This window comes from Ambystoma mexicanum, chromosome 8 (genome assembly GCF_040938575.1).
Source record: "Ambystoma mexicanum isolate Mex_15411 chromosome 8, UKY_AmexF1_1, whole genome shotgun sequence".
Taxonomy (NCBI): Eukaryota; Metazoa; Chordata; class Amphibia; order Caudata; family Ambystomatidae; genus Ambystoma; species Ambystoma mexicanum.
Genome location: NC_090929.1, coordinates 1252709282 through 1252734170, shown reverse-complemented (window position 1 = coordinate 1252734170; position 24889 = coordinate 1252709282). Strand labels below are relative to the sequence as shown.

At 50.1% G+C, this 24889-nt stretch overlaps 1 protein-coding gene across 1 annotated transcript in view; it reads left to right on the top strand.

Moving 5' to 3' along the window:
• Positions 1 to 24889, top strand: part of KIF11 (kinesin family member 11) — a 705022-nt gene that overhangs the window by 617781 nt on the left and 62352 nt on the right. Inside the window, exon 21 of the mRNA XM_069611368.1 lies at positions 17122 to 17273. Within this exon, the coding sequence (XP_069467469.1) occupies positions 17122 to 17273 (152 nt within the window). The remainder of the gene's footprint in view (positions 1 to 17121; positions 17274 to 24889) is intronic.

Genomic DNA, 24889 nt, shown 5'->3' with positions numbered 1-24889 from the left:
AGAGTGCCAGAGGTGGAAAACAGGGTACTCGAGGGGCCAAGGCCGCTCGGGCAGTTGCCTCTTTGCCCTCAGGCAACGCCACAGCCGCTACCACTCCGTAATGAGGCCAGGTCCCGTGGTTCGCCGGTTGGGGGAAGGCTGGCACAGCATCTTGTAGAGTGGCGTGCCATTACTTCAGATGTGTGGGTTCTGGGGATCATAACCCACGCTACTGTCTTCCCTTTCAGCAGAGGCCACACGACAATCCACCTGGGAGCCTCTCTTTGAAGAGTCCGGATCCGCTCCTTGCGCAGGAAATTCAAGCCCTGCTGGAGAAAGGCGCCATAGAACTGGTGCATGTAGCGGAGAGGAACAAGGGATGGTATTCCCCTTATTTTTTGATTTAGAAGAAAGGCTGGGATTGAGACCCATCATGGACTTGCGCGGTTCGAACAAACTCCTCAGGAAAGACAAGTTCAAGATGGTTACTCTCTCTCAAGTCCTCCAGGCCCTTCAACTTCAGGACTGGTTGGTGTCTCTCGACCTCAAGGACGCTTACTTCATGTGGCGATCCATCCCAAGCACAAGGTTCGCGGTTGGCGACTCGCACTTTCAGTTTCTGGTCCTGCTGTTCGGATTGACCTCCGCCCCGAGGGTTTTCACCAAGCTCATGGTGGTGGCAGCGCATCTCAGGAAAGTGGGGATTCACGTCTACCCCACCTGGATGATTGGTTGATCAGGGGGAGCTCTCCCGAGCAAGTCCTGGATCATCTGTCCGTCACCTGCCACTCCCTTCACAAGCTGGGCTTCTCCCTCAATTTAAAGTCGTCCCATTTGACGCCTACATCGCAGTGCTCGACACATCCCTGGGGCTGTATTTTCCTCCCCAGGTGAGGGCTCTTCACATTCAGCAGATGGTGCACAAGTTTCAACTTGCCCAGACTCTCCCAGCGTCTGAGTTCGTGAGACTGCTCGGCCTCATGGCATCCTGCATTCTTCTGGTGCCAGAGGCCAGGTTGCGGATGAGCTCTTTGCAATGGGCACTCAAGCTCCAGTGGTCTCAGTCCTCCGGCAGGATGTCGGACCCTGTTCAGGTGCCACCCTCGGTCTCCCAGGACCTTCTGTGGTGGGCCGTCGAAGGCAATCTGATGAAGGGGGCCCCATTTTGGCTGCCCTGGCAGGAGGTGACGATCGTGACGGACGCATCCCTCACGGGATGGGGAGCTCATGCCAACGAGTTGACAGTCAGCAGTCGTTGGTCTCCGTCGGAGTCCAGACTCCATATCAATCTGTTGGAGCTGAGGGCCGTCAGGTTAGCCCTGAAGGCTTTTCTGCCCACTGTGCGAGGAAAGAGTATCCTGACGGACATCATGGTGATCATGCACTACCTCAACAAAAGGGCGGGGGGGCAGGGTCACTTCCTCTGTGCAGGGAGGCGATGCAGCTCGAGTTCTGGGCCATCCAGCAGGAAGTTTCGATCTCGGCTGTTCATCTGGCCGGAGACGACAACGAGACGGCAGACGCTCTGAGCAGGCAGAGCATGATCTCTCATGAGTGGGAGCTGGCTCAGGAGATTCTCCTGGAGATCTTTGCCCTTTGGGGGACCCCTCAAGTGGATCTCTTTGCCTCCAGTGTCAACCGGAAGTGCGAAAGGTTCTGCTCGCTGGAATTTCCTCCAGAAGGAGCCTTAGGAGACGCGTTCGTGGTGGAGTGGTCATTCCCACTGCTGTACGCGTTTCCTCCAGTCCCCGTCATCCCGCAAATACTGCAGAGGTTAGAGGTTCAGTTCCCGGATGATCCTCATTGCTCCGGCGTGGGCCTGGAGGAAGTGGTACCCGGACCTTCTCGACTTGTCCATCTGCCCTCCACGTCGTCTTCCCTACCAAGACGATCTGCTCTCACGGGAGGGGCGTCAGATCCCTCAACCTTCACGCTTGGCTTCTGAAAGGTTGAGGTATAAGGATTGGGACCTCCCTGAAGACGTGTTGGAGGTGTTGCTCTCGGCCAGACGGCCGGCAACAAATTCTCTGTACCGTTGGCGTAAATTCTGTGACTGGTGCAGAGTTAAGAATGTGGATCCTTTTGAATGTGACATTCCATGGTTCTGTCTTTTTTGCTTTCTTTGGTCCACAGGGGGCTTGCAAGTGGGGACCATTAAAGGTTACCCGGCGGCGCTATCCATATTTAAGCGCTTGTCCGAAGAATGTTCCTATTTTAAGATTCCTTTAATTTTTCAGTTTTTGAAAGGGCTCACTAATGTGTTTCCTCCGTCAGCTTTTCTGGTGCCAGGTTGGGATTTGAATCTTGTTCTTAAGTTTCTTATGGGTGCTCCGTTTGAGCTTTTGCATTCTTGCCCTTAGACTGTTAACTCTGAAAACTGTGTTTTTGGTTGCGGCTACTTCCGCTCGCAGAGTGAGTTACAGGCACTTTCAGTTAAGCCACCCTTCACTGTGTTTCATAAGGACAGGGTTGTCCTTAGAGTTCGTCCTTCCTTTCTTCCGAAGGTGGTTTCGGAATTTCATTTGCGCCAGAAGGTTGTTCTTCCGGCATTCTATCCTCCTCCACATCTTGGTAAGGAAGAGGAGAGGCTCCATAGGCTTGATCCTAGGAGAGCGTTGAGCTTTTATATTTCACGCATGTCCCGGGTCAGAGTGGACGATCAACTTTCATTGGTTACGCTGGAAAGCATTTGGGACAAGCTGTGACGAAACAGACTTTGTCTCTTTGGATTATTTTGGCCATCTCAGAGTGTTACCGCTTGGCGGGAAAGGACCCACCGGCTGGCTTGAGGGTCCCTGCTACCAGGGGTATGGCTGCATCTACTGCCCTTTAGAGTGGTGTTCCTATTCGTAACATCTGTGATGAAGCCACCCGGGTTTCTGTACATACTTTTGTACGTCACTACTCCCTCAATTCCATCCGAGGACAGGATCTGGCCTTTGGCAAGGCAGTCCTTTATTCTGCAATTTGATTGGGCATGCTAAATTTGTATTCTAAATTCTTTCCCCACCTCCTTGCTTTGGTACTGCTTTGGGAGTCTGTCAAAGATATGGAATACGTCGGAGGACCCAATCCCCTTGAAGAGCAAGTTACTCTCTTACCTGGTAACTTTCTTTCGATGGGATGGTCCAACAAATTATTCCATATTGCTCCCTCCCTACCTTCCCCGCTGCAGAATTTCTTATGCGATTGCAGCTTACGTTTCCACAAGGCCCTGTGTGTCTGACTGGCAGAAGACTGGTGTCACACATTCTGGGGGAAAAACTACAACTGAGGCTACAGGTGTCGTGCGTCCTACTTATCCCATCGGGTGACGTCAGCCGTCGGAGGAGGTCCTCTGGGACGGCTCATGGACGCAGACGCTGGAAATTTTCCGAAGCAGCACTGCTGTGGTGATTACCGTCAAAGATATGGAATACGTCGTCGCACCATCCCATCGAAAGAACGTTACCAGGTAAGAGTAACTTGTTCTTTCCCTATTTGTAATGTAAGAACGACAATTGTCGCAGCTACAAAAAACCAAGCATTTCAGTTTCTGGGCACCCGGACTCCAAGAAAACCCATTATGCGTGTTTCTTGCTGCCTGAATAGTGGATTGACCACAATCTGGTGAGGCAAAAAGTCAAGTCTTCTGAAACCATGATATGCCAGCCACAATCATGCATTCAAAACTCCACCGTTTACTCAATGTAACTTCCCTGTCGGCATAGTTTTATAATATATAAGATCACATCGAGGTGCATTATGAGAGAGGTTAATGCCTGTGCTCAGTCACCAATAAATGAGGCAAAACTTTATCCTCCATGGCAGGTCACCACATGAAAAAGAAATTACCCAAACACTGTCTACCAACTTCATTGGTATGGCAAATTCCTTTCCCTCTGTGAACCTTGCCGCCGTCCTTTTAACCACAATGTAAAATAAATTTAACTCTGGCAATGCTTAGTACATTTACAGACCCCTTCGCTATTCTACAGCCCTCAACCAGAACATGCCTCCCTCAGGCAACCAGATTTAACCAAACTTGTCTGTAACCCGGGTCTGTAACAACTCCTTCTAGATCCTCACAACCACAAGGATTCCCACCATCCACCTTTGTGACAATGTGAAAGGAACACTGGTCACACCTGATGCCATGAAATGCAGCGTAACCAGAGGTTGCTAAAGTATTCATAATACATAATCACGCATTAAGCCGTGCCAAAAAACCTTACGGTAATAGGGATGACCTCTGCAATATGCCTGCCTCAACTCTAAGATGACAAAATAACTTGACGGTTATTGCCCATACTTGATAAGTTTTGCTAGGACACAATGCAAGGCGGATAATGTTGTAGAAACTTGAATAACCTTGATACATCTGCTTGAAGATGCTAGATCTATCCCTTTCATCCCCCTTCGTTTCAGACCGTGCAGGCTACTACTTACCCCCTAACCTCATGCATGCATGCCAATAGCATGCAATTACACAATTCCGATAGTTTAACATTTTCCCATTTCTTCTCGAGCTATACATTTGGCTATTATCAAGCCAATGTCTGGTCTTGAGCTTGCCACCATACCATTGGTATAAACATGCCTAACAATCTAGCCATTCAGCAAGCGGGGGGGTGTGGGGGGGTCGCCGCTGCAGACTGTTAAACCCTGCCAATACAGACGTGGATACTGGTGTGTGCCTGAGCACCACCAATTTCTAAATGCAATGCCCCGGATACTTCAATAAGTGCTTGACCTGCCTGCTTCTGCTATCTGTGATTGGCTGTCAACACATGGATTGCTTTGAAATACCAAGCTCATACACCTCGATAGAGGTAGACTGGCATCTACAGGGATGGACACTGGGCCCAAAGCTACTTGCAGTGTTAACGGATAGCTGCGGTACTAGCGCCCCACTTACAACGCTCCTCATAACAGGGACTCATGACTCTAGGTAATTAAGCTACCTTGCAGAAGTCAGTGCAAATTATTCCTGCATAAACCCAGGCAAAGTGAGTCATGTAACAAAGGGAAAATGTGCAAGTGGCCCCCTAAAACCTAAACCTTTTTTTGAGTACTGCACGTGGGGGTTCTTTTTATCCAATGCCAGATCCAATAATTCTTCACAGTATACCAAATCAAGCTGCCAGTGATGCAATACTCCTTCTGCTCTCCTTGTATTCCCGGAGAGATTCAAATCGAGCCCAGCTTAACTTTCATCAGATTAAGTGCAGCTAAAATTGGGATGTTGTATTTCACATCAAGCCAGAGTCCAGCCTCTAAATGCACGATAGTGGGTATTGAACCTATACTACTCAGTGTTGTCCTGCTTCCAAGAAGAGCATGTTGCCCCCAAGCCATGCACTTGGCTCATTCTTCAATATAATGGCAGATTAATTTGTTAAACCGAATCATATACTGGTTAAATAATTTTTACTGACGCATCAAGAAGCCCACCTCAAGGGGCTCAGTTTGTACAGCTAATGCACCAGCAACATGGGACCATCGTGCATTCTTCTCCTTCAAGAGCAGTGGGCTTCCACACTGATGGTGAGACTTTTGAACCCGAACACCAAGTCAAAATGGCTGGAAAATCCTTAAAACTAGTAAAATATTAAATGTATTGGATCACAGGGTATTGAGGTGTGGGTAATGCCCAAGTGACCCTCTACTGAAAACTTGGCATCTACTATTGTGCATGGAGAGCTCCTTTAGTGCTCCTTTAAATGGAAGCCAGCAGGCTGAAGAAAGAAATCCTGACATACATTGATTGGAGTAATTCAAAAGGGAGATCAGAGCGCTTAGCAATTTAATTCTCATTAACGCTGGTTGAATGGCTGACATGAGGGACCCGATTTAGGCCCTTTAATCTAGTCCCGTTCTTCACTTCACATTCCTTTGACTTGTGCGGCATGTAGTGCTGCACGTTTCAAAATGTAAATAATGGGACTAGGAGGGATAGGCTACCAGCCAATCATAAATGAGGCAGTCTTTTGTAACACTGTTGTCGGACACAGGAACATTCTGTACAACCGTAGTCCTACGTCCCGTCCCCTTTCCTCCATACCGCATGGACGTCCTTTCACCAGATAAAAAAATCTTCGTCCCCTTTCAATTTAGAAGCGTGACCCTGGGAGCATGCACTCCCCTGACTCCGCCCACCGGAGCTACTCCTGAGTTAGCTTTTCCGCATTGACAGGAACAGATCGCTTTCACCAGCGTTCCTGGGTTAGGCCTCCGGCCTAGTAACTCCAGGCGCTCTTCCCCAGAGAAGTGTATTTTTGTCTTCTTTCTTGTCTTTAACCAGATACTTCTGTCCTATGGTGCCACACTCCTCCCCGGCGCATTTCAACGTCGGGGGGGGTGGGGGGGGCTTCAGCAGGTGTCCAGCCTGCGAGGGGCTCTTATGTCCAACCACCACCCTCTCTGGCGCTGCTGCCTTGGCCGAGACCATGGCTGGCAGGGCTGCACCGTGTGAGACGCTCTAACACCGCGCTCTGAAGAAAAGACTAGCTCGGTGGAGGGAGCTCTTCGGAAGGTCACCTCCAGAGAACTTAAAGGAATTTGTCAAGCACAAGTCCAGGCCCAAGATAGGGGCACTTTTTTTCATCTACACCCTGCACCCCGCAAAGGTGACTACTTTCCCAGAAAGCGCACCAGCAAGAGGGACCTTCCAGGTTCTTGTACCAGGGTGAGTACCAAGGCTGCTACAGCTACCGGGCACCAGGCAGAGGGTGGTCACTAGATCCTACAGGTGACATCACTGAGGAACCGCAAGGTTCTATTACCAGATCTAGTCCCTAGGGGCTATGCACTAGTACCGGACAGATGTCTGAGGAGGTGCTTGTATACAGCACTACCGGCGACGCAGCCAGGGCAATCAGCCTACCATGCCCCGTCCTGAGGTGCAGGGTAGACCTCAACCTCCACCACCAAGAGTCTTGGAAGAGGCTGAGCCCAGCGCGGCATGCACCACAACACAGGCATGTGTCAAGCAGCCGACAAGATGGCCGCCTGCCCAGATAAAATGGCGGCTTGCCCGACGGGAGAGAGTGTTCAAGTGGGACTAGTTTTAACTGGGCACATGGCCTATGGCATACCCTTCGTCGTCATAGGACAGTCACACACTGCAGACAGTAAGGCAGTGTGTCCAGGTCTCAACCCATGCTTGCGCCTCCAAGCACTCCACCGGCCTGTGAGGACAGGTTTTTTTTTAAATGTTTCTGACCCTCATGAGGTCTCCACAACTGAGTGTCATCCTAAAGGATGTGATCAGGCACATGCTCCCTCCAGTCCTGCTGCTGGAACCTCCAGCCATTCTGCCTGTGGTGCCAGCAGTCCCGCCCACGGTGCAGCCCCAGCTGCCCTTGCCAGTTCCCACGACACTGACTCCTACGCCTCCCAACGGTCTTGGCATCCGCTGGTCCCAACAGGACACCTTGGTGGACACTGATGAGGAGGACCCCGACACACCACCGTCGGCCAAGGCCTTCCATGAGCAGAATGGTAACCGAATACTTGGGACTTCCGCAGCCCAAGGTCGAACAACTGGAGGCGGGGTCCTAGCAGTGGTCCTCACTCTACGCCCCTCGGCTAGAACAGGGATTCTGATGCAAAAAGACATGGTGGCATTTGCCAAAAGGGGAAGGCTTAAATCCCATTTGGTGCAGCCTACCAATGGGCGCCTCAATGCCAAGTTTAGGCAGATGGAGGGGACCCCTTCTTGCTGTCAACACTCCTTGGTGATCGGCGCTTTGCTCTGTTCCAAGCAACTATAGTCTTTGGCTACATCAGTTTCTGCATTCCTGGGTAAGGAGATTATCCTGGAAGCGTACAGGAAGAAAATGTATTCCAACGCTTCCCTTCATCTTCGTCAGTCTAATGCGGACGCATCAACCAAAAGCTCTGGTTGATGCTTGCTGTGGTCAACCAGAGGCTTTGGCGCGAAATAGCAGACTTCCTTCCGGAACCTCCGGCACAGAGCCAAGCACGCTTAAGCAGGGCTGGCAGAGGCCAAAATTGTAGCCCAAGACATTATGGAGTCCACGGTGGCGCACATTGACTCCTCAGACCATGCCATTTTCCACTACGGACGAGGAACTGGATAATAAACAGTTCAGATTGCCAAATCCTTATCCATCCTCACTAAGGCCACTCCTAAAGCATACAACCAGACACACCAACGGTCAGACAAGGGTCTATCCTTCGTTGGTTTCCGGTTCTTTCAAGAACAAATGTCCAGGCATCCGGACTGTTCTCCGAGCCAACACCGGCGAAAAACACAAGGCTACGCACAAGGGCTTTTTCAGTCCCCCGCCTCGGCTGGAAAAAAGGCATGACACACCCATCCGGGTCCACATATCTCCAAGAGATGGGGGGGGGGGGGGGGGGCTTGCACTTCACTCCCAATGCTGGCACACAAGGTTCACGGACCCCTGGATCCTCTCAATAGTGTCCATGGACTACTGCCTACCTATCCCTCTTTCGCTTCTCTCCTCCCCTCCGCTCCTACAGATTGGGACAGCAACTCTGTTGGCGGAAATTTGCTCGCTCGTAGAGTCATGTAGTGGAAGAAGGCCCAGCTTCCCAGTGGGGTCTGGGCTTCTATTCACAGATTTTCGCAATAAACAGGAACCAGGCAAGCCTGAGTTGTGTTGGAACTTTCCACCTTGAACCTTTCCCTTCCTCTTCAAAAGTTCAAGATGGTTACCCCAGTGCTAATAGTGGAGACGCTGTGCATGGCAGACTGCATGTGCTCCCTGGATCTGAAGGATGCATACCTACATGTCCCGATCTGGCAGCCCCATCAGTCCTTTCTGAGATTCAGGATCATGGGCTTTTATTTCCAATGCAAGGTTCTACACTTTGGCCTCAATTCAGCCCCCAGGGTCTTTACAAGACTGAACGCGGTGGCAGCCCTTCTCGGTGCCCAGGGTCACCACATCTATCCATACCTAGACGACTGGCTCGCCATGGCAGGGTCCCTGGAGGCTGTCCGCACATACCACCTCTGCCCTCATGAATACAAAAGTTGGGATTTTCCATCAATCCCAAGAAGTCACAGCTGAAGCCTATGCAGAATCTAACGTACTCCTACGTCCCGTCCCCTTTCCTCCATACTGTATGGGCGTCTCTCGCTAGGGACGGGACACCAACTTTTTCCACAAGAAAAAAATATTCACCTTTAAATTCGAGGCACGCAGTCCTGGGAGCGTATGCTCCCCTGACTGGCACCACTCCCCAGTCCTCTTTTTTTTTTTCTTTTTCTTTTGGTTTTTTTTTTCCTCTACGGGAGCGGACCGCTTTCACCAGTGCTCCTGGGTTTCCACATGCTCTTCCTCGGGTAATGCCATTTGATCTTCATTCAGGTACTCAGTCCTCTGGTGCCACGCTCCTCCCCAGCGCATGTCGACGTCGGCGGGCTTCAGCAGGTGTCCAGCCTGTGAGGTGCTCTTCCCAACGTCCGACCCCCACGCTCTTTGCCTCTGCTGCCTTGTCCCCGATCGGGGTTGGGAGGGTTGTACAATGTGTGACGCGCTTACACAGCGTGCTCTGAAGAACAGATTAGCCCCGGTGGAGAGAGCTCTTCGAACGATCGCCTCCAGAGGACTTGAAGAACTTAAAGTACAAGTCAAGCCCCAAGGTAGGACCACTTTTTTCATCCGCACCCTGAAAAGGCGACTCCTTCCCCAGGAAATGTCCAGGCGGGTGGGACCGTTCAGCTTCTAACACGAGCACAGGTGCTGAGGCTGCTTCAGCTACCTGCCGGTGACGTCACTGAGGAACTGCAAGTTTATTTACCGGGGATCTTCCCGATGCGCTACGCCCTAGTACCGGACAAATGTCTGAGGGGGCCCGTGTAAGCAACACTACCAGCTACACAGCCGTGGGCATGACGCGTACCAGGCCTCATCCTGAGGTACAGGGTAGGCCTCCAGCTCCACTGCCAAGAGTCCAGGAGGACGGACCCAGTGCGCCAAACACCACGACGCAGGCACATGGCATGCAGCCCAACAAAATGGCCGCTCGTCCAACACCACCCCCTTTTGGGGAGCAGGTGGGAGAACGAGTCTCCAGGTGTTGGCACTGCTTCCAGGCTGGCAAACCAGAAGACAAAGAATAGCGGCGTTTGAGTCCTCCCCCGTTTCTTGACCTCAGACAAACTGGGGCCTTGGCAGGCTTCACAAAGTATTCCTCTGAAGCCTACAGTCAAACCAGGACCCCATCGCACCCAGCACGTCAGAAGGACCAAGAAGGGACAAACAAAGAAATGGCGAAAAGAGAACACTCACCATTTTGGGTCAATGGTGTGATTCTTCTGTGCACTACTGCGGCTGAGAGTACAGCATGCAATTAAAGATTCCACAAGTGGCGTTCAGGTTAGCCTGTTGGTGCAAAACGTTAAAGTAGCAGTGAGAGAGAGCAATCTACATAAGGTGGGGTGTGCTGATCTCGCAATATAAATAGATAGGAAGGATAAAAAATATCACCCTATAAGAGAAAATAAAAAGGAAACCCCAAAGGGCTCCCAGCAACACTGCACGGAGTGCTGTATAGCAAAACTATGACAGATGCCATAAAACGTGGAGTAAAATAGAACTCCAAGAAAAATGTATGAAAAGGTATTTGTCCCAAGAGATTGGGCAAAAGAATGTGTGGAAAAAGGTTACCACTCAGTCAGGGGAACAGATCAAAAATCCGGTAGTCCAGCAAAAAAGTGCTGGAGGAGTCGCATGTAGAGATGATTGTGCATAAAAATTATAATGTACCTAACCGTTAACCCATGATGTTGCCACTGTCTGCAATTTTGGCACTTTGTCATGCCTTTTTTAATTTTATTTTTTTACTATTGTGCAATAGCCAACATTAGACTTAACACATTTACAATGATGCAAAAGGTAATTAAAACTAAAATTCTTCAAACAATTTACGAAACCCACATCAGTAAAATCTTCAATTTAAGCAGGATAAAAAGAGAAACAAAGGAAACAAACAAGAACTAAAAAAAAGACACCAAACTTTTCTCCCAGAAAAAATAATCAATCAATGGATCCGAATTTCACAAAAGAAAAATCCCCCACATAAAAAAGAGCAGTTTATTTACACAAAATACAATTAAGGATCCTCCATAGCAGATTTGACCAGGGTGACACTAGTTCCTAAGAGCTTAATCAATACGTAACCAAGACAGGATCACCGATTAATTTAATTTCTCTCAAAGCTCTAACAAGTTCCATTGAGAGTGCAGATTCATGGCAGGCGGATAATCTCCCCCAAAAGTCATCAGAATCCAGCCAGGATACCTGATGGACGAACCTCCTAAATCCTCTGACCCTCATATTCCAGGTACCATGCCTTTTCTGCACTTGGTTTAGCTTGTACAAGTGTGTGTGATTTACAAGAAATTGGGCCTCATTCCGAGGTGGGCACAAAGGGATACCCGGCACCGTTAAGGACATCGGTGCCGGTAATCCCTTTGCGCCCTATTCCGAGGTCCCTTAGCGGGAGCCGCTAAGGGAACCAGAGAGCTAATAACGGTACCACAAATAACGGTACCACTGACACTGCACTGGCTCAGCCTTCCTCATGAATTCCATGCCACTTTCCGCTTTAGAGAAAAGGCTGTCTTGAGAATGGTAAAGGGAGTTGTGTTGGTTGGATTAGCAGTGTGAAGGTATCATGGTGCAAGACACAGATTCAAAGTTCAAACAAAAGGTCTTTATTAACTTACACGTCACGATGGTGTGAGACCTCACTTGCGCTATGTCAAGGGGGAATTTCCCTACCGAAATAAACTAAGCTTAGTCTGAGTCAGTAAGTTCAACTTAAGTCTGTGTCCACATCCTATACTTGCCCTCAGAACTAAAGCTAAACAATGTGAAGGGATTACTACAACCAAATAATCTGTGTTCAAACTAAAATTCTGAGCTAGAAAAGAAAGGTTTGTTGCTCCCGGATATCTTGCTTGTAGTTTGTGAAATAATTATTTCTGACACCTTGGTTAGTATGAATTACTTCGTTTATTGTTCGTTGCTTTTCTGGGTGATTTTTTCTTTTTAAAATACATGTGTTTATGAAAAACACTCTTTGGAACTTGACAAGCAAGTTAGGTCAGCCGACACGTGTTTCGACCTTACGGTCGTTCTCAAGGCCAGTTGCGGTTTGCTGTGTGCCCAAAATGGGGTTCTGTAATATAAACTGTCCTTTACGGCAGTCCTGGCTCCTGTTGGGCCCTCTATGTTCCGTCTGGAGTCCTGGGCGGTGCCAGGACTGCCGTAAAGGACAGTTTATATTACAGAACCCCATTTTGGGCACACAGCAAACCGCAACTGGCCTTGAGAACGACCGTAAGGTCGAAACACGTGTCGGCTGACCTAACTTGCTTGTCAAGTTCCAAAGAGTGTTTTTCATAAACACATGCATTTTAAAAAGAAAAAATCACCCAGAAAAACAACGAACAATAAACGAAGTAATTCATACTAACCAAGGTGTCAGAAATAATTATTTCACAAACTACAAGCAAGATATCCGGGAGCAACAAACCTTTCTTTTCTAATTTACCAAACTGGGGCTTAGGCTAAAACCCAAAACCGCTCCTGTGATCTTGCCCAAAATCGCAACCACAGCATAATTGGAGCTTAGCACTGGCAGGTTCCATTCCTAGAGCCTAAAATTCTGAGCTGCTTTCAGCTCGAGGTTTACTCTTGGCTCCCCTTCCCCCAGGTTCAAACAGTTCAAACAAAATGGCCTTGTGGTTCACTTTCCCAAGTTCAACACAGTTCCGCAAGACTTCAAATTAACTTGTTTAGTTTGCCTTCTCTTTTCTATCACGTGAACAACGTTTAGGCCGACCAGCCTCTTGACTTATCTTGGTATGCTCCAAGGAAGGTTTCATCGGTCTGGGCGCAGTTGTTGGACCACACGGTCCACACAACTGATGACCCTTTGTGCTTTACAATAGTTCATATTTTCTCATGGGACTTCCTTGACAACACAGGTTTCCTTTCTACATCTGTTATGAGTCCACTTATTCTTCAGATGCACTTTAATGGCTTCTTGCCTTTACCAACATGTGACTCTCTCACTTTCTTTCGTGGCATTTCTCCTGCTTGCCGCTTTCACACTATCCAATAGTCGTTTGCTTTGCTCACTTTTCACTTGGTTTGCAAATGCTGTCTCTTCATCTCGTTCACAAATGCATTCTGTTTCACTCATGCAATATTCCCTTATCTTTTCTTCAATTCAACTGTCAAACTTATTAAATGCTTGTTAGCTTGTTGGGTATTCAATAGTTCATCTTTGGTCTTTCGACCCATTCATCATTATTCAAAACTCATTTTGTGCTTTGCAATCTGTTTGCTATTCAATAGTTAACTTTTTGGTCTCCAGACACCTTTTATTGTGTATTCCTGTTCGTTCGGCATTCTGTCACCCACACCATGCCACTGGAGCGGCCCGGCCTTTGTGAACCTTCCCTGCCGTTCCTCCGGGTGCACTGGCTTCGTTCCTGGGTTCTCGCTCGCTACTCCCTTGCTCCCGAGGAGCTCCAGCGAGCAGCGCTCGCCCTATTCAATCTTTTCAGCAGCGTCTTTGTGTTCCCCACTCCCAACGGGAAAACACAGCAATGGGTTTTTTATTTTTTTAGCTTCAGACCCTCTCACGGCCCACAATGTCCTCAGCGTCTTCCTAGCTTCCCTTCTCTCTGCTAGGGATGTAACGGTATTACGGTATACCGTTAAAGATACCGTGAACCAATTAATCGAACAATAATAACCGTCACATTGTTTATAGCGGTATACCGTTCATACCGTTAAGTGTGCTTTTCAATCTGATTTGGAAAGGCTGCAGTAAGCAAGTGCTGCGCAGTCTTGGTCTTGCACTGTTGGATGTGCCATCTGCCAAGTAGTTTCAGTTTGAGCAGTTTTTAATGCCATTCCATAAACAACACGTGCCTGACACAAAATCAGTATGTTAGCAATAGGAAGAATAAATACGGTGCCAAGAAGGAAAAGGGTTTGCTTTTTTTGTTGTTTACATTTTTTTTTAAAGCGCTCACCGCGGGCGTCGAGGCGCCGTTAAAGAAATTGTTTTTGTTTATTTAGTTGCGTAATTGTTTTTGTCTTAGTTGCGTATTTATAACATGCTTAAACACCCAGAGGTTTCTAAGCGCGGACCCGGGGATCGAACCTGTGTTGCTTCGTGTCGTCTTGCTTACAATGCACGCACGTTGCCGCTGAGCTATCCTCCCAAGACTTTGGGTTGGCGGCTTTGGGGTTTATATATTTATAATGGATAAGGTTTTCTAAACATATGACAATGGGGGATTTCCCTGGTTCTATCATTGAATTTACATATAATAAGTCACACTGCAAAATTTACTCATCTCTGTGGGTATTCCCTGCTGCCATACCAAAGGGTAACATGTCCGTGATTACTGAACACCTTTTGGCCCGGAAGTAAACTAAAGGCGTAACGTAAAGAGAGAGTGCGTGTGCATGTGTGTGTGTATGCGCACAAGCATATACTACCATCAGACTCCATTGATCTGTGGCATGCAGGTTATCAAGATGGCAACATGTTCATCTTCACCAGTAGCCAGTGGAGGAGCTAAAAGCCTAAATGACCACTTAAGAAAAGCTATTCAGTTTGCTTTGCCAGTGGCAGCAGGGCTCACCCCCACCTCCTCCTCTCCACACGTGCGTTTGTGTTTGGTGGAAGCAAGGGGTGGCATTTCAGTGGAAAGCATGTTGAAAAGCCCAAATCTGGCCCTGGGTGCCTGGTTTTGTTTGTGATGATAAATCTGACAATTTATGACCTTTTAGAAAATGTTAAGATTAGTTAACTCCACCTGCTATACCGCGATAACCATGATTAACCGTCATTTGGCAAGAAGGTTATTGTACCGTCATAAAATTAATACCGTGACACCCCTACTCTCTGCGTCCTGTTTACCTACCTAATGTTGTCTGCTCCATCTCGGGTGGCTGCGCTTTCTGACCCAGCTGCTTCCCTGCTCTGTTTCCATCTCCATTTATACACCTGCAACCATTTAACGGTTTGCCGGTGTAAACACTCAATTTCAACTGCATGACTCTAGTTATTGGGACCTGCCTGACCCACACAACTCCCAAGCCCCTTCCTCGTCTCATTACAGAAGTCTCACCTTTCTCCTTCCAGTACCAAAATGTTTTGAATGTGGGAAAATCAGGAGAGTTAGTTTACAACATCCTGTGAAGGAGGGGGGAGGTTAAGGTTGGTTCTCACCATAAAAGGGATACCATGTCTCGTGGACCTCTTCGCCCTCTTCCTAGTGTTACTGTATTGATTAGGTCTTCTAATGTTATCCCGGGAAGAGGGGGAAAGCAATAGTGCGTCTCACCAAAGGACATCTTCCAAGTCTTCCCTAGCCAGGTGATCCTCCCTTGCATCTCCACCCCCAGGGTTGGGATTCAAGAGCTATGGCACTTCCCTGGCCTCCTGAGCAGGGGGTGATGATGAAACGAAAGACGTGAAGCTACCCTCAGGTTGCTCACACCATCAATTGTCAAAGTGAAATCTGCAAGACTCATATTTCACTTCTGCCTTTTTCTCAGTTAAAAACTAAGTTGTGCACATAACTGCTGATACTGCAATTCTTGGCATGTCTGCGTATTTGACAGGGTTTTATGAACTGTAATCCTACAGGACTTTCACCATAAAACTGTTTACTGTCCAAAAAAATACCTGCTGGAGCAGGCAGCGGGGTTGCCTGGCAATTCCGCAATGCTTGTTTTTTGGCAAATTCACCTTGCCTGGACGAGTTGATTAGATCACAGCGAGTTACTTCTATTTTTTTAGCTACTAAGACTAAAATAACAGTCCCTATTGAGTTTCCTAATGTTATCACATAAGCAAGTTGGGTGGCAACTGGCTCTCGATAACCAATGGCTGCAGCCCCTTCATGGTATCGGAGAGTATCTCTTGTTGGTGTGTCAACAGTGCCGTCATTGGGCCGAATTTTCCTGGATCAGAGATCCAGCAAAATGTCTCCCTGGGTTTGGAATACAGGAAAACAATGTACTGCCCTGGAGGGGTTTTAATGATTTTAATTTTTTTGCCAAAGCCAGTATTCTAACTCCATTCGGACAGGCGAGATTCTTACCCGCTAGACCACTTGATCCTCTGTTAAAAGTGCACGGGAAATGCTTAAGATTGCATTCAGCAAAAATATTTAAGCAAGCTTTTAATTAATGTTTAAAAGGTGTGCACCTTTTATACTTTGCATCATCCTGAACTATTTTCCAGGTGTTAATAATTAGTCTTCTGGAATGGGGGTTTGTTTACGTGGGGGGCGGGGCTTAGAAAAATCTCACGTTTGACAACTACCTCGCCCCCCACCCTTTTGTCGCTGGTGGTATCCCACAGTTATACATTTCCATTTCCACCATTGTAGCGTCGACACATAGACGCACGAAGGTTTGCTTTTACCATGACGGCCACAATACAATTTTCTCGTTATGAGCCAGGAAGGAATTGGGCTGGAACAAGACGGAGCTGAGGCTGAGCCCCGACAAAAATTGTCTTGCAAGAGCACCGCTCTGTGTAAACCCGAGGCCCAAATTGAGGAAGCTCTCTGCACCCGACTGCGTGAATAGGTTGTGCGTTTGGTGTCGGCCGCCAATGTAGTCTCGGTACCCGCACCGATATGTAACGACTTTACAAACTGCCTCTGAAAGACTAGCTTTGATCACCAGCATAGCCCACAAACGTAAGCAGTGAAACGTCCAAAGCTTTGTATATATATCGCAAGTTTTACTGTCATGGTTTCTTTTCTGACAGATGAAATGAGCCACATACCCAGTGTGCATGCTCAGAAGGAATGCTTGTTTTTTTTATTACTATTGGACATGTATGATAAATTGGTGATCAGTCTTATGTTCCCACAATGTACTTTTGTATGCAAAGCAGCCAGCATCCTCTATTCAGGTCACACATCATTCAACACTTAGCTCCACCCCTCAGTCCCGCCCACACTACTGACAAACCTCCCATCTCCACTCCCCCCCCCACCCCCCCCCCACACTAAGTTTGTCAATTTTCAGCACTGGTTAAAAGGGTAATTTCCTTATATATTTTTTTATTTTTACCTTATCATGTAAACCTAACTGTTTGCACAATTCATTTAAGGTGCAACACCACAAAGGAAGGACTACTCTTATCCATCTTCGCTTGTTAAAACCAAGCCTCGTGATTTGCTGCTGGAAGGTTTTCGGAAACAGCAAGAATTGCAACCCATGCTTTGTTTTGACGCCAGCGTTGTCGCAGAAGCTGTTGATCAGGTAACCCGAAAACGCAAAATGTGATGCTTGGAATTCGACGGGTACAAACAGTTTTTGTACCCCTCGTAAGTCTAATTACCACATAACTGCCTTTTTATACCAGCAACTCTCGCTTCACAGTAGCCTTAGCGTAGAGCTTTCATTTATCCTCTAGTGGGTTGAGATCTACTGCCTGCATTTTCTAGTTGCTTGGGGGTGATCCTGAGCCCTTGTAAAATGAGTGCGATGCAAGGTTTCATTTCACTGGAGTGTTTTTTATTGGCGTCAACATAAGTTACATGTACCTAGTTTAAACACATGCAGACGACGTAGAATAGTTATGTATTTGCAATGCATAGTTTTATCACATAGTTGAATGTCATTTAAACGGTACGCATCGACTTAATTAAACTTAAAAATTGTACATGCTTTAATGTAACAACATTGCAATGTTTAAAATTACGTTTATCATTCGAATATTGAAGGGAAGTTTTGTACAATCAAACTTATGATCTGTCTAAAGTAGTTAACTGGAGGCGAGCATGATTTTCTTTGTTTTTGTTCAAACCTTTTTAAATGTTTGCATGTTTTTGTGGGTAAGCCTTTCATTTTGTTCAATGTTTCTACATTGGTTTTAGCAGCACCTTTCTGGTCTTCACATGTTACCCACAATTGATGGGTAGTTATCGTCTCACCCCATTTCACCTTTCCAATTTGCACAAAATCAAGTGCCAACATCGCATTACCACGCAGTTTAGCTTGACAATTTTTTCAAGTGTTATGGTATGAGTCGCTGGCTATGCCCCATGATATGTTTCTTTTCTAATGGATTCTTTCCTCCCACGTATTTTTGCTTTGATAGCCCTATCCCAGCACAGCTCTTGCCCGGAAACATTTTCCGGACTCAATGGTGCGTGGTTGCTCACCGGCTCTGTCCACCTCGATGCACCCTGCACCGGATATGACGTTGGGGCCAGTATATGTAGTGGCCCCACGTCCTGAAACAGTTCTTTTTTGCTGTGCACTCTGTTCGCTGATTGGAACATGTTCGTCAAGCTTAATTTCTTTATCAAAATGCAAGGCCCCGGGCTACAAGCTGTGTGCAGACTGCAGCTGGCAAATGTCCGTTTCGGATCCGCAAAAGATTGTCTTCCATTGCTTGGGCGAGGAGCAAGACACTCAGAATTGCAAATCATGCCAGTCTGTGCACTCTAAGGACCACTGGGAGAGTGTGGCAAATATATTCAGTTTCACCCACAAGCCGAAGGGTGCAGCTCGGCTGTCTCGAACAAGGTTGCACAGCATGTAACGACATTACGAGGAGCAAGCGGCTCAGCGCAAGGAAAAGGACCAGAAACATCAGAGGTCCTGCTCCCATAGTCCTTGCACCGACGTTTGTAGTCTTTTTCAAATAGCCACCATCCCATGTCCCCTGAGCATCCAGTACAGATACATTTTCCTATCCAGTCCTCCATGCCGCAGGAATGGTAGAACTTCTACTTGAAGATGTTTGACCTTTTTGACAATGAACTGGTGGCTCCGGCTTGGGCGCCTTTGGCGCAGGTTACTGCATCTATGGTGCTGCAGTGTCCCACCATGTGTGCTGTTACCAGCAGGGGTACCCTTTGGGGACCACTCCCGCACGCCTAAGGGCTTGAGCCTGGACCAGACTGAGACAGGTCTCTCGGTGCCTACTGTCCTTGCTTCAGGAGCGCAGCATAGTTCTGGGGTCTGGCATGGATTCACATGCTCATGAATATTCCCCGTCGTCAGGCTGGGAATCCTCGGTAAAGAAAAAAATCAGTATCAGTTTCGTTTCTGATCTGTCTTTCCTAGTAGTAACCAATCACTGATCTCTGGGTCATACTGCCCCAGCCAATGACTGCCCTCTCCCTAAACCCTGCCTCCAGCAGCCATCCTCAGATTTTTACCGCACGCTCAGCCTCAAGCTCCACCGCTTCTACTTCCGATAACGGGGACCCGTTTCGGAATTCTTTTATGCCCCTCAAGGGTGAAGTTTACGTCGAGTTTACACTTCTTGTAGGATTCCGGAAGATCTGCGGCCTACCTCAACGGACATGGCCCAGGACAAGTGGAGCTCGATGCCCGGATCCAAGCTGTTCAGGAACTGCCCTGGATGTGGCTTATATAACGTTTTCAAGGAGGACGAGCATTTGCGATGCCTCTACTGCCTCCATGGGGACAAGACGCACGTGGAGAAGGACTGTGCGTTCTGCAAGAACCTTACGGAACGGACCAAACAAGATCGTCGTTCCCGCCTCGCCACCTGGCTGGAGAAAGGCACAGCAAGTGAGAAGGCGAAGAAGTCTGAGCGGGCTTCTAAATCCTTTGAGGGCACCCTGGTGACGGGGGCCCAACAGAAGGCCAAGCACTGCGAGTCTGCGGGCTCCGGGAGCGCCGAAAGGTCGGGCTCTTTGGTTGCCAAGCAGGGCGCTACTTCCCCGGCACGTTCGACCAGGAGCCAGCGCTCTGGTTCGGGGAAGAGGAAGTCCGAGAACCCGGGTAGGCCGCTGGAGCGGACCCGGTCGATCTCGAATGGGGAGTGAGGCGCTGATCCTCCCCCCAAGGCGAAGGCCCAGGACGCACCTAAGGTGGTGAGGGCTTTGATCCATCCGGCTAAGGCCTCTACCGAAGTGGTCGCTGCGACCCTGGCAGAGCCGGCTGAGACTACGCCAATGGAAACAGCCTCTGGGCCCAGAGTATCCCTGCCGCCTCGGAGGGAATCCTCTTTCCAGCCCATCGCTAAGACCCCCGTGAAGCCCCCGGCTGAAAAAGAGGGGGGGGGCGGGGCGATGGCCATTACATACTCGGAATCAGCCTCTGAGGAGTAACTGGTGGAGACCGAGGAAGGCCTCAACGAAAGGTCCATAGGCCTCAACGAGAGGTTCGAGAAGGTTCGATCCCAGGGGACGGTGCCTGCTGACGTGATCGAAGATAGCAACGACGAACAGGGCCCAATGGAGCGGCCATCCCGTCCGTCGCAACCATTGCCCGAGCCCCATGATAGCTCGGCGGCCATTTTGTTGGCAATCCAATCCTTATGTACCGAGATACGGACGAGATTACCACGCACCCCGACGGAGGAGCCAGAACCAGGCCTGTGGGGAAGCCCTCTGAACAAGCAGAGGAGAGTCCACCCCGCTCCGCCCTTTGTGCCTGCGAGACCGGTGGACCCCTCATCCCCCTCGCCGGGAGCGGATACAGCGACGGGATTGAACGATGACGGCGGCAATGACACAGCAGTCATCCCGTCGTCACCCCCGCCGCGGGCGCCCCCAGCCAACAAGGTTGTCTCTTTCCACGCCATGATAACCAGGGCATCCGAGCTCTTCCAGCTCTGCCCTGAAGAACAGAAAAAGGAGGGGGTTTCTGTACCAATGACGAGAGGCTAAGAGGAAGACGGCCCTCGTGGTGCCTTTACTCGACGACATCTGGGACGAGGGGCTTGCGGTCCTCAACCCTGCCACGACACCTGCCAGGAGGGACAGGTACGAGAAGTACCGAGTCCCCGATGCCTCCCCCCTGTGCCTCAGGGCCCAGCCCACGCCAGACTCGGTCGTCTCGGCAGCGGCTAAGAAGAAGGCAGCGGGTACGGCGGCTTCAACTTCCACTTTCCCGCCGGACAGCAAGGGCAAGAAGTTGGACTCTATGGGACGACTAGTCATCTCGTCGTCGGCGGCGACGACGATTAAGGCGGCCAATGCCTTAGCGATCGTGGCCCGCTACGACAGGGAGCTCTGGTTCAAGATAGCTCCCCTGCTAGACTTCCTGCCTGATGGCAAAAGGGCGGAGGCCCTAGAAATTCTGCAGAAGGGCAAGGTGGCGTGGGATCATGCCATAACAGTGGAGACGGACATCGCCGATACCGGATTTCGCCAACTAGGCAACAGTTTGCCTCCGACGACGGGGATGGCTCAAGGCAACAGACTTTCGCCAGGACGTCCAGACCAGGGTGTTGGACATGCCGTTCGACGGCAACAACCTCTTTGGTAAGGCGGTGGATGAATCTCTACAGGCCATCAATACCGATTCGGAGACGGCCCGGGCGCTTGGGGTGCTTCAGCAGCGACGGCCCTTTTGGAGCCCCGGAGGCAGACAGGGTGCCTCCAAAGGATCCAGTGGTGGCTCCTCCGCTTACCGCCAGGCGGCCCGCTCCTTTTCCCAGGAGGCCTACAGAGGTCGCGGCAAGCAAGGGGGATCCCGCCGTTGTCAAGGAGGCCAAGGCGGCAAGGCCTCCTCCAAACAAGACGGACCCGGCCGTGTTGTCGGGCCCCCACCAAAGCATCCCGGTGGGAGGCCGGCTGACGAAGTTAGTCAGCGTGTGGGAGTCCATCTCCACCGACCGTTGGGTGCTGGACACCTTGGCCAACGGGCACTCACTGGAATTCCAAAAGAAGTGCCCTCGCATTCCTCCTGTGGCCAGGAAGGAGAATTGCATCCCTCAACTGCTGTTGGAAGTAAAGGCGATGCTCAAAAAAGGTGCCATGGAGCTCGTCCCCAGGAGGCTCCGGGGCTCTTGAGTGTACTCAAGGTACTTTCTCGTCAAAGAAGACTGGCGGTTGGCGCACCATCCTGGACCTGCGTCGGTTAAACATATACATCAAGGCGCAGAAATTCAGGATGGTCACCCTCCAGCATGTGCTGGGACAGCTGGAGGAAGGCGACTTCCTATCGTCGTTCCACGTCTACCCCTACCTGGACGACTGACTAATCGTGGCAAGGTCAAGGGAACTCGCCGTAGATCATACGGCGAGGACCGTCCAGTTGCTCACAGAGCTGGGGTTTGCCATCAACTACCCCAAATCCCACCGGGTTCCATCGCAAGTAGCTCTGTTTTTGGGGGCGAAGCTTGATACTGTGGAGCAATTGGCCTCCCCTTCAGAGGAGAGGACCAAGACCATCCTGGGCAAGGTGCGCGGCGCCTGTTAGCCACGGGCGTGGCCAGGGTGAGGTCTATCAAGTCCCTTCTCGGGATGATGTCCTCATGCATCTACCTTGTGCCCCTGTGTAGACTTTGGATGCGTCCGCTACATGAGTTTCTCGACGCCCGCTGGTTTCAGGTGAGGGGTTGCTTCGAGGACAGGATCCTCCTCGACTAGGAGTTCCGTCAGGCGATCCTATGGTGGGGCACCCGGGCTCACCTCTCGACGGGCACAGACTTTCAAACCCTGGCGTTTCAGGAGACGGTGACTATGGACGCCTCTCTGGAGGGTTGGGGGGCCCACACCGGAGATCTCCACGCAAGAGGCCTTTGGCTCCCGGAGGAGAGGTCTCTTCACAGCAACATCTTGGAGCTCCGAGCAGTGTTCTGGGCGCTCAAGTCGTTCCTCCCGTCCCTCAAGGACAAAGTGGTGAGGAACTTCAGACAACACCACCACGATGTTCTACATACGGAAGCAGGGGGGCACCAGATCCCCAGCCCTATCCAAGGAGGCCCAGGATCTGTGGCACTGGGCCGTCGCCCAGGGGATGTTTCTGGTTCCTTTCCACCTGGCAGGAATAAAAAACACCATCGCCGACTTGCGCTCGTGCCACGAGTGGGAACTGCGCCAAGATCAAGTGGATCGACTCTTCCAACGATGGGGCAAACCCCAGATCGACCTGTTCGCGACGGCGACGAACTCCAAGTGCCAGAGGTTCGCCAGCAGGTTCCCACAGCCGAGGAGCATGAGCAATGCTTTCTCGTTCCCTTGGGACGGCCTGTTCCTGTACGCGTTCCCTCCGTTGCCGTTGCTGCTCCGCCTCATCAGCCAGCTCAAGAAGTCCAGGTGCAGGATGATCCTCGTCGCACCGGCGTGGCCGAGGCAGATCTGGTTCCCGGACCTTCTGGACTTGTCAACGTCCCCGCCAGTCAGGCTGCCGGAGGCGCCATTCTCCACCACAACCCACAGTCTCTGAACTTGCAGGCCTGGCTCCTGCAGCACTAGAGTTTGGAGGGTACGATATCCCGGCTGACTGCAGAGAGGTTCTTGCAAAGGCCAGGGCGTCCTCCACTCTCAAGTGTTACGGTCATAAATGGAAGAGGTTCTTTGTCTGGTGCTGTGCACAGAAGGTTAACCCTCTGCGGATTACGGCCCCTCAAGTGCTGCAGTACCTACTGTCGCTGGTCAAAGCTGGTCTGGCTCACACCTCCATAAAAATATATCTGGCTGCCATCTCCCGATATACCAGGACTACGGGAAGGGCGTCCTTGTGGTCTTGTCGCCTGGTGAAGGAATTTATGAAGGGGCTATTCCGATCATTCCCGCCGGTGAAGGCTCCTGCCCCGGCGTGGGAGCTTAATGTGGTGCTGACCAGGCTCATGGAACCCCCATTCGAGCCTCTGCATTCGGCGCCTTTGAAGTTCCTGTCATGGAAGACAGCGTTCCTCGTGGCCATCACCTCTGCACGACGAGTGGGCGAGATTCAGGCCCTATCTTGCAAGCCTCCATACTTGACTTTTCATGACACGAGGGTGGTGCTGAGGACGCACCCCTCCTTCATGCCCAAGGTGCTGTCGGACTTCCACCTCGACGAGCCCTTGGTGTTACCAGTTTTCTTCCCGTCGCCTTCGACGCCGGCCGAGAGGACTTTGCACTCGCTGGATGTAGCTAGAGCGCTGAAGTTCTACGTGGACCGCACAAAGAGTTTTCAGAAGACGTCACAACTGTTTGTGAACTTTGGGTCTGTGAATCAAGGGAAGGCTCTATCGAAGACTTCCATTTCCAGATGGCTCTCCGGCTGCATCATGCATTTTCACCGGTTGGCAAGCCGACCGCTGCCTGGCCGTCCGAGAGCCCATTCAACCAGAGCGATCGCTGCTACCACGGCGTTCCTGTCTGGTGTGCCCCTGCTGGACATCTGCAGGGCCGCTACGTGGAAGTAGACGCACACCTTCACAAGATTCTACTGTGTCGATCGGGACTCCAGGGAGTATTGTTGTATTGCTTAATGTTGAGCCTGTTGCCACTTCCCGTGGTTGTGCATGTTTATACTGCTATGTATTTCTTTCATGAGCATGTGAATCCATGCCAGACCCCATGCTGGAGAAGGAACAAGTTACTTACCTGTAACTCTTGTTCTCCTGCATGGGTCTGGCATGGATTCACATGCGAACCCTCCCGCCTACCCCTCTGCTGCTCTTCACTTGGTCATACTGCCACTTTACGTGCTACCAAATCTGAGGATGGCTGCCGGAGGCGGGGCTTAGGGAGAGGGCAGTAATTGCCTAGGGGCAGTATGACCCAGAGATCAAGGATTGGTTACTACGAAGAAAGACAGATCAGAAATGAAACTGATACTGGTTCTTTTCTTTACCGAGGATTCCCAGCCTGACGACGGGGAATATTCATGAGCATGTGAATCCATGCCAGACCCATGCTGGAGAACAGCAGTTACAGGTAAGTAACTTGTTCCTTTTGGTCATCGGCTCAGGTGGAATACATTTCACTCCCTAGGGACACCTTCAGGTCAAGGATGAATGACCTCTATGATGAGATGGGCGACCAGGTCTATTTTGGGATTCAAACTAAGTTCTAGGGAGTTGAGTGATTTCCTTGAAGAATTCTATGGGGAAAGTGAGGACTTGGTAAGTCTGGCAGAGGACTACAGGGGGCCAGTGGCCTCGGCACCTTCTT